Here is a 10,513-nt window from a genome sequence, read left to right as displayed (position 1 = left end):
AATTTTTTTAGGTTTTAATTTTGTTAGGTTTGGGTTTGTTTAGTTTTGGGTTAGGTTTGTGTTTTGTTAGGTATGTGTTTTTTTAGGTTTGGGTTTTGTTAGGTTTGGGTTAGGTTTGGGTTTTAATAGGTATGTGTTTTGTTAGGTTTGGGTTTTGTTAGGTTTGGTTTTTGTTAAGTTTGGGTTTGGGTTAGGTTTGGGTTTTATTAAGTTTGGGTTTGGGTTAGGTTTGGGTTTGGTTTGGGTTTGGGTTTGGGTTAGGTTTGGGTTTGGTTTGAATTTTTTTAGGTTTTAATTTTGTTAGGTTTGTGTTTGTTTAGTTTTGGGTTAGGTTTGTGTTTTGTTAGGTATGTGTTTTTTTAGGTTTGGGTTTTGTTAGGTTTGGATTTTGTTAGTTTTGAGTTTTCTTAGGTTTGGGTTTAGTTTTGGTATATTTGGGTTATTTTGGTTTACATGGTTTTAGGTTAGGGTATAATTACGTTTCAATTTTCTTTGTTCCGGGTGTGGGTAGTGTTTGGTTTTTGTTCTGGTCGTTATATTTTTTGCAATTTAATAGGTTTAAATAATTTTTTTTGAGTATTCATGTATTTTTCGTGTTATTAGCAAAGAAATTTAAAATGTTATAGAAGTCTCTCTATTTTATTGCGTTATATGGTAGCTCTCGTCTTTACGAAAATTTTAAGGCCTCTCTCGCGGGTCTAGGACGCCGGGAACGCAAAAAAAATCGCCCCCCTACCCTCCCTGTTGCGATTTATTAGGAAGCCACGGTCACATATCTGCATAGAAAAAACCACTCACAATTTTGTCAATTTTTGGATTTCTTCTTTTCTTATTTATTTACTTATTTACTCATTCACTCATTCAATCATTTACTTATTTACTTATTTTTCCAAAATGTTGTAGAAATTCGGGGTATTTCATCCGGTCCGGCAGCTTTGTTGCTTTTTGTGTTCTTTTGCGAGACCTCCGGCTCAGGGAGGGTAAAATGTTTACTTATCGCATCATCCGTTTCTGCGGTCTTAAGAAATTAAAATACGGTGTTCTTGATTGATTTTGTGAAAGGCTGTGATGACAGTATCCTTACGGGGTAGACATACTCCAGATGTATGTTACTATTTACGTTAAATATCGCTTTCTTCACGGTTCGTAACCGAGACAGGGCGGGTAGGGGTATAATCTTCAGTCGTGTGGAGTGTAATAGAAACAACAGATACAATAGCAGTGCATTTAATAAAATAAAACCGAGTGAGCGCTTCGGGTCCACACGCGGCCGTTTATTGTATAACAAATAATTGTACTTAAAGGCGCAGTAGGGCCTTCATCGGACTCAGTCATTTTTCTAATGTAGCACTGGACGTGGGTAGTTAAAACAATTTAATAGTTACTTAATCACACGTTATTTAATTTAAAGTACTTTGAAACAAAATGAACTTCTAAATTATTGTATCACACTATTAAGGCACATAAATCACTATTAATCAACAGAAATGGTTAAGGATTCCTCGGATTTAAAGCGATCCGTCGCGGGTACGGTGCGCAGGCGGCTGTCCCTCGAACTGTCACACTGACAAGACGACCGCCCCGCCGCCATATGCAAACGACGTTCCGCTAGAGCGAACGTCAGCGTAGTTCACTCTAATCCGTACAGATGGCGCTCTATGAGGCGCCGTCATACTCATACTCAATGAATTGACAACAGCTTTTGTTTTTACCGACTTCAAAAAAGGAGGAGGTTCTCAATTCGACCGTATGTATATTTGTTTTATGTTTGTTCGGGGATAACTTCGTCGTGTATGAACCGATTTTGATAATTCTTTTTTTGATCGAAAGGAGATATTCCCAAGGTGGTCCCATGTCAAGGAAGTCAGGGTCTGATGATGGCAGACCAAAAAAATCGAGGGGAATTTTCAAAAATCGTAGGGGTGACTAGTGCATTTGTAAAGTCAAATTGATCGGATCGGTCTCAAGGCTCCCGGAAAACTTCCAGACCTTCGGAAACTGGTCAGCTTTAGGGAGACACCCTATGGCCTGGCTAATAATAATAATAATATCGTTTATTTCAGATCTAAAAATCCATACATTAAAATAGACAGCACAAACAATTAAAATAGTAAAAATCTAATACAAATTCAAATTAAAGTATTTAAAATTAAAACTAAACTATAAATATAAACACGGTGAAGCTATAAAGCTAAACTATAGAACCTGAAGCAATTTTTCTTTCACAAAACGTATTTAAATCTTGATCAAATCCAATCGCCTGTAAAAAAAACAAAATGGCGGAAAAACAAGATGGCCGCCACACAAAATTTTGTTTTTTTTAGAAGAAGCCCCTTTGGGTAAAAATAATGTATGGAGCGCTTGCTCAAAACGTCATGCAGAGTACGGAAATACTTTCTGGTCACCAAAAACTGCTCCGCGTCCGAGAAACACCCTACGGCCTGGCAAAACTATCGCACGTGAACCAATTTTTCTTTCACGACACCTATTTAAATCTTGGTCAATTTTCATTGCGGGTGAAAAAAAAACACAATGTCGGAAAAACAAGATGGCCGCCATACAAAATTTTGTTTATCAAGAAAATGTCTCGGGGGTATGAAATATATATCGGGGTAGTGATGGGAACGTCATGTAAAGTATGGAAATACTTCCCGATTTTCGAAAACTGCTCCGCATCAGGGTCACTACCCCAAGTACTTGGTAACATACCCCAAGTACTTGGTACCAAACCCCAAGTACTTACTACCATACCCCAAGTACTTACTACCATACCCCAAGTACTTGGTACCAAACCCCAAGTACTTACTACCATACCCCAAGTACTTACTACCATACCCCAAGTACTTGGTACCAAACCCCAAGTACTTGGTACCAAACCCCAAGTACTTGGTACCAAACCCCAAGTACTTGGTACCATACCCCAAGTACTTGGTACCATACCCCAAGTACTTACTACCATACCCCAAGTACTTACTACCATACCCCAAGTACTTGGTACCAAACCCCAAGTACTTACCACCATACCCCAAGTACTTACCACCATACCCCAAGTACTTACCACCATACCCCAAGTACTTACCACCATACCCCAAGTATTTACTACCATACCCCAAGTACTTACTACCATACCCCAAGTACTTACTACCATACCCCAAGTACTTGGTACCAAACCCCAAGTACTTACTACCATACCCCAAGTACTTACTACCATACCCCAAGTACTTGGTACCAAACCCCAAGTACTTACCACCATACCCCAAGTACTTACCACCATACCCCAAGTACTTACCACCATACCCCAAGTACTTACCACCATACCCCAAGTACTTACTACCATACCCCAAGTACTTACCACCATACCCCAAGTACTTACCACCATACCCCAAGTACTTACCAACATACCCCAAGTACTTACCACCATACCCCAAGTACTTACCACCATACCCCAAGTACTTACCACCATACCCCAAGTACTTACCACCATACCCCAAGTACTTACCACCATACCCCAAGTACTTACCACCATACCCCAAGTACTTACCACCATACCCCAAGTACTTACCACCATACCCCAAGTACTTGGTACCAAACCCCAAGTACTTACTACCATACCCCAAGTACTTACTACCATACCCCAAGTACTTGGTACCAAACCCCAAGTACTTACTACCATACCCCAAGTACTTACTACCATACCCCAAGTACTTGGTACCAAACCCCAAGTACTTACTACCATACCCCAAGTACTTACTACCATACCCCAAGTACTTGGTACCAAACCCCAAGTACTTGGTACCAAACCCCAAGTACTTGGTACCATACCCCAAGTACTTGGTACCATTTTTTTTTTTTTTTACGTTGGAAAATGCGTTACGCATACCACGCCGCCCGGGGGGACGACGTGGTTATGTGGGACTCCCCGGGTGTCGCCACCCGGTATACCCACTAAAAACCAACGGTGTTCCTTCCCGTCCACGGTGGTACCGGGACCCGGGAATCGCCGAAGCATGCTTCCGCGACCCGGTGGTGGATGGCCTGATAGGCCCCATCTCAATCGGGAATGAGTGGCGTGCGGGGAACACACACGCAACGCCAACTCGAGCCAGATGTTAGGTACGACAGACTCCCCCGAGTCTGCCGCCCGCGGCTCTTACGGTGCAAAGCACCGATGTAATGCCCTCACGGGTCTTATCGTCCCGGGGTCTCCCCTGTTGTGCCCTCCTCCTCTGGTCCAGGACACACAGGGAGAGACCCGCATCAGTGTTAGGGCGGAAGACGGCCGACATCCGCCCGCCGTCTCCGCCTGGGTCTCCTGCGACGTGCAGGGTCGGTGGCAGTAGCCTCCCTCTCCCGCTCCGCATCCTCTTTGGATCGAAGGACAGCTTCGCAAAATGCGAGAACCGCCTTCCACGACCTCTCGCTGTCAACCATGGCCTGGACCACAGCGGGCAGCGAAAGGTCGCACCCCACAACGGCACCAAGTTCTTGGCGCTCTGTCGCCCAGGCTGGACACGCCTCAAGCGTGTGCTGGGCCGTGTCTTCCGGGCAGCCGCCGCAGTGATGACACTCGGCGGTCGGCTCTCTTCCGGCTACAACATGCAGATACCTCCCAAAACAACCATGTCCCGAGAGGATCTGAGTGAGCCGGAAGGTCATCACCCCGTGTCGCCGGTCCAACCACTGTCGGAGGACTGGGCGAACTGCCTGAATTGTTCTCAGGCCCGCACTAGGCTGAGCCAGCCTCTGCTCCCACTCCAGTAGCAGCAGTCGGAGTACTTCCTCCCGCTGCGCTTGCACCTCACGTGGTGCTGGCGTGTCACCCCGACCATGCGCCTCCTCTCGCCAAAAATACATTGATGAGAGGGCTCTCGCATCCAGGTCCCAGGGCAGAGATCCAGCCAGCACACGCGCCGCCTCGCAGGAGATCGTTCGGTAGCCCCGTATCACTCTGATGGCCATCGCCCTCTGAGCTGCATTCAGAAGGGCGATATTCTGCCTCTTCAGAGTGTTGGCCCATACTGGGGCTCCATACAAGGCCATGGAGCGAACGACCCCCATATAAAGCCGCCTGCAGGACGCCTTCGGCCCACCCAGATTAGGCAGAAGATACCCGAGGGCACCTGCCGCTCCGAGGAGCTTGGGCATCAAGCGCTGGAAGTGGGCGCGGAACTCCCATCGACCGTCCAGAACAAGTCCGAGGTACCTCATCGTTGTCTTTAGATCGATGCGAGTTCCGCCCACCACTATGTGCGCTCCGGCTGGTGGTGCATTCCGAGGCCCGTGGAAGCACAGGGCCTCAGATTTGTTCAAGGCCACCTCCAGGCCAAGTCGCCGGATACGCCCGACCACATGGGCCACACCCGCTGTGGCGAGTATGGCGGCCTGCCTGAAAGTCGAGCCACGTGCTGTGACCAAGGTGTCATCGGCGTAGCACGTGAGCTCGACTCCTCTAAGGTTAGCGCCCCGGAGCACCCAATCGTACCCGATGTTCCACAGGAGTGGTCCAAGGACCGACCCCTGTGGGACACCGCACGACATCGGCCGTTGTCCCCACTGCTCTCGTCCTGGGAACACGACGGACCGATCCGAGAGGTACGCCGAGACGATTCGCCTTAGGTACACGGGCATCTGGTGGTACCGCATTGCCTCCTCGATACAGCCCCAGGGCAGGGTGTTAAAGGCATTGGCAATATCGAGTGACACTGCCAAAACCACCTGACGTTGGGACACCGCCTCATCGCTTATGGTCTTCACGCGGAGTATGGCGTCGATGGTGGAGCGACCATGGCGGAAGCCATATTGGCAATCCGCCAGGTCGGGGCCAGTCCGCATGAGATGCCCGATGATGCGTCCGGCAATAATGCGCTCGACGAGCTTGCCCACCTCGTCCAGCAGAACGATGGGACGATACGCAGATGGAGAGTCTGCTGGACGTCCCTCCTTCTTCAGGAGGACAAGCTTGCCTGTCTTCCATGCATTGGGAAACCTGGCCTGTTCGAGACAGGCGGAAAACAGCCTCAGCAGTCTTGGCTCTAGGGCGTTGGCGGCTGACACCCACGCGCGACCCGGAATGCCATCTGGCCCAGGTGCCGTGTTCTTGGCTTTGAGCCGCAGCAATGCGGCGCCCAGTTCGCCGGCTGTTACCTCGGCCGCCTCGGTTTCATCGTCGTTCACTTGCCATGGGGGCACCATCGACGGGGGCGTGAAACCCTCCCGCGCAGGGAATAACGCCTCGACTACATCCTGCAGCAGGGTAGGCTCGAGACTCCGGGTTAAGGGCGGAGCCCATGGTCTGAGCTTGGCACGTACCATTTTGTACGACCGCCCCCATGGGTCGCAATTCAGAGCCTCCAGCATCTCCCGCCGCGATGTCTCCTTGGCTTGACCAATTGCGGTCTGCAGGGCCTTCACGCAGACTCTATAGATGTTGTAGAGTCTGCCCTCTTCATCGCTGTCATGGATCCGGCGTCTCCTCTGCCGGGCATAATGGCGTCTTGCCGCAACGCAAGATTCGCGCAGTTGCGCAATCTCTGCATTCCACCAATATACCCTCCGTTTGGGAGGTATGGGCTTGGCCCGAGGCATCGACGCGTCGCAAATTTGCGACATTGCCTCGTTTAGCCGAGCAGCCTCATCCTCAACCACCACGGGGCCGTCAAGGTTGGAGACCCAGGCCTGGACGATGGCCGCCTCCATCAGCAACTCTTTATCGAGGTGCTTTATCACCCAACGGGGACTGTCCCTTTGCAGGGGTCGGCTCGGGCCGCTCGGGGCAACTGCGGACGCGGAGACGCTGAATCGGATATACCTGTGATCCGACAACGTCTCCACGCCCTCCAGCACTTCCCAGCCCTGGACACGGCGCGCCAGGGCAGCGTTCGCGAACGTGACGTCCACGATGGAGCTGCCCTGTTGCCGCACGCACGTGGCTACCGTTCCCCGGTTGAGCAACTCAAGACCAGTTGCGACTGCCCACTCCTCCAGAGCTCGGCCGCGTGCATCTGTCGCTGGACATCCCCACGCCAAAGATTTGGCGTTGAGATCCCCAGCGAAGAGCACTAGATCAGGGCGGCTTCTGTCAATCAAAGCACTGACCTCGTCCAAGAAAATCTCAAACTCAGCCAGGCTCCGATTTGGCGAGAAGTACGCCCCGATCACCATCACGCCGTCTACAAACGCCGAGACTAATCCCCGACCTCTAAACATCCGCTCGAAGGGCGAGGAGCCGGCCGACGTCTGCGTGACGATCGTGACGAGACCATCTTGGTCGCTCAACCAGTTGTCCCTAGGTGGAACATAGTATGGCTCGCTGACCACCGCCAGTCCGATCAGCCACTCTGCCATGCTTTGGGACAGAAGGTCTTGGGCTCTGGAGCCGTGGCCGATATTCGCCTGGAGGAACCGAATAGCCATTAATCAATGGCCATTGTCGATTCCACCTCGGCCCGGGCTTCAGCATTTGCTCGGACAGGCTGCGGGGGGATCTTGGGTCCAGCGCCAGCCTTCTTCCTTCCGTTCTTGCGTTTGGATGGGGTGATACATGAGCCCATCCGATGATCCGCAGGCTTGCCGGCTGCCTCACAGATAGTGCAGTGGGGCGCGGCTGAGCACTTTTGGCCTATGTGACCAGGCTGTCCGCAGCGGTAGCAGAGATCGCTACGGTCCACCTCTGAGACGCATGATGCCCTGACGTGTCCCGGCTCCAGGCATCGGTAGCACCGCATCGGTCGGGTCTCAAGCAGCTTCACTTGAGCTGCCACCCAACCGACCAGTAGTCTTCCACCCTCAGACACCTTTTTTGCAGCAGACACCGGGCACCGCAACCACACCGAGCCGAGGCCAGTTTTATCCCGGCGAATTTCACCAGGCTTTATCTGGTCGGAAGCGCATTGACCAACTCGAGCCACCGCTGCCACCAAGTCCTCAGCGGTGACCGAGTCGTCCAAGCCCGTGATGCGCATCTCTGCCATTTTTGTAGGCCGATTAATTCGGACCACGTCCTCATTTAGCGCCTCCCTCAGCTTTTGCGCGAGGGAGTCCGCCTTTTCAATGCTAGAGGTGCCGGACACCTCTAGGATGCGGGCCCCGGTCACAGCTCGTCGAAACCGGACTGCCCCTATGCCCATCTCGTCCAACTTTATCTTGGATCTGGCCTCAGCCAACACGCCAGCATAAGAGGCCCCCTTTTCCTCCGCGCCCGGTTGTAGCGTCAGAACAACGGCCGCCGTCCGAGGAGGACGCAGCTTGACCGGGCCACTCTTTGTCAGAGTGGGGGTGACCTTCTTTGTGCCCTTTCTGGCAACAACGTTCCACGGCACCTCCATTGTGGAGGGCGCCGGGGGAATCGGTCGAGGGACACGAGGCGCAGCCGCTTGTTGGTCAGCGCTGGCCTTTTTCTTCTTCTTCGGCTTTTTCTTCTTCTTCGTCCTCTTCTCCTTGGCCTCTGCTGCGGCAGAGCGAGCTGTTGTGGCTCCGCCTGACACCACGGTAGGCTGCGTCTGTACCGGGGTTGCTTTGGCCACTGGAGAGGCTTCAGACCGCTTGCTGTCAACTGACAGCGGCGGACGCAATCGCTTCTCCGGGAGAAGTCTGCCCTCTAGGGCCTCCAAACGAGCGTTAACCATCGTCCCTACTTGGACCATGATGGTTCGCGCCAACTCATCCTCGTTGCTGGCGGACAGAGAGGCCACTTCTGGCCGCTTTTTGCCGCGAGTAGTCTGCGGTGCAGCAGGCAGCTCCATAGGCGGTGCCGGAGATGGTACAGAGGCGCCCTGCACCTTCCTCAACAACTCCATCTCCACCCTCATGTTGATGAGGTCATTTTGGAGGCTGGCCATTTGGGCCTGCAGACGGACATTGTCCGCTAGTATGCGGGCATTGTCCGCCTGCAGTTGCCTCGTAACATCGGTGGAGGTCCTCTCTAAGAGCACATCAAAGGCAGCTCTGATCGACGACTTTGCGTCTCTCAGCGCTCGCACTGATGTGCCCTTCAGGTTGCCGGATTTGCTGGCTACCTTTTCTACCACCTCCAGGGCGCCCAGCACCTGCTGGTTGATGTCCTGGTGAGGAGCCTCGTTCTCACACCCAGAGGAGGATTCTGACAGGCGCGTCACCCTGGCCTGAAGAGTTCGTTTGGCGAACTCTGCGATCTCCTCCGCGGCTTGAGTTTTTTGAAACTCCTTCTTCGCGGCGTTGACGTATGCCTGTGCCTTGGACAGGCCGACGAATTTCCCGGATGTGGAGCGGCGAGCTCTGCCTTTGGTGACAGACGCCTCTCCACCTCCATCACTGCCCGAAGGCGATGCCGACTCCGACGATGCCATCGTCAGGCGACGCCTCTTTGGGCCCTCCTCTGCCCAGAAGCGGCTCCTCGTCTCGGGGGACCCCGACCTGGATCGTACTGTGACCAGGCTGGTATCCGTCCCAGCAGACGATGCCTCCTTCTCAGCTTCGACTTCCATGTCGATCGTCCCCTCAATCTCCGGTATTGGGATACGCTCCAGAACCACCATCGCTTCGGGAAGCGGTGATGGTGCTGACGCGCTAGCGACCACTCCGGATTCAGCGAAAGCCGGGTAGAAGGTGTTCCTACGGCTTCGCAATTCCCGCCCTTCTACCTTCTGTTCCTCCTCTTTCCTTACTTCGAAACTTAAACCTACTCGTGAGCCATTTTCATTGCCTGTGTCGTGTTCACGGAGGCCGGCATCTTGCCGACCTACGAAGCAGTCTTTGCCCCCCGCCGTATACGTATGGGGCTTGCCCTCCGAAGAGGGGCGGGGTCGCTCGCTTGGAGTGCCCGCCGGCGGAATAGAATTATCGATCTGCTTATCCATGGTTTTTTAACGTCTTTTCTTACCGGGGTGACCTCCCCGGGGCACCCTTGCTGCCAGAACCACTGACCATTCAGCCCGTCAGCAGGCGCCACACCTTAGGCTTGGGTAATTATTTTAGAGAGGTTGTCTTCCTCGCGGCCCCCTCCGGCTCAATGCGGAGGCGGCCCCCGCTCCAGACAGCATTGCGTCTGGGTTACGGGTCGGGCCGACGGTGGCCGAAGCCGTTGCCCAGCATTGCTGCCGGACCCGCCGCCCCTACCGACGTTGAGCCGAAGCCCGTGTCTTCTGGCCGAGGCCAGAGACCCGTCGCCTGGTCACATCTTCAGAACCCTCTGCCCCCGCAGAGGAGAGCGAAGAGCGACCCCACCTCGCTGATTTTGGTCCGCGCCGGCCGAAGCCGGTACCCCCCCATATCTGGGGGGGCGTTCCCCTATCCGCCACCTGGGGACGCGCCCGATGGGAGATCAGCAACTCCACACGGGAAGTACTTGGTACCATACCCCAAGTACTTACTACCATACCCCAAGTACTTACTACTATACCCCAAGTACTTACTACCAAACCCCAAGTACTTACCAACATACCCCAAGTACTTACCACCATACCCCAAGTACTTACCACCATACCCCAAGTAGTTACTACCATACCCCAAGTACTTACTACCATACCCCAAGTACTTA

The 10,513-nt window shown here is 52.7% G+C and overlaps 1 protein-coding gene across 1 annotated transcript; it reads right to left on the bottom strand.

Moving 5' to 3' along the window:
- Nucleotides 1-7,412: 7,412 nt before the first annotated feature.
- Nucleotides 7,413-9,833, bottom strand: LOC126370450 (uncharacterized). The gene has a single exon (XM_050015287.1). It carries the CDS (start codon nt 9,831-9,833, stop codon nt 7,413-7,415), a length of 2,421 nt encoding a protein of 806 aa, XP_049871244.1.
- Between the last annotated feature and the right edge of the window lie 680 nt (nt 9,834-10,513).

Source organism: Pectinophora gossypiella, chromosome 10 (genome assembly GCF_024362695.1).
Source record: "Pectinophora gossypiella chromosome 10, ilPecGoss1.1, whole genome shotgun sequence".
Lineage (NCBI taxonomy): Eukaryota > Metazoa > Arthropoda > Insecta > Lepidoptera > Gelechiidae > Pectinophora > Pectinophora gossypiella.
This window is presented reverse-complemented; position numbering and strand designations above follow the sequence as displayed.

Coding starts and splice junctions, on each gene's coding strand:
- LOC126370450 (XM_050015287.1), bottom strand. CDS start 9,833: ATGGATAAGCAGATCGATAATTCTATTCCGCCGGCGGGCACTCCAAGC.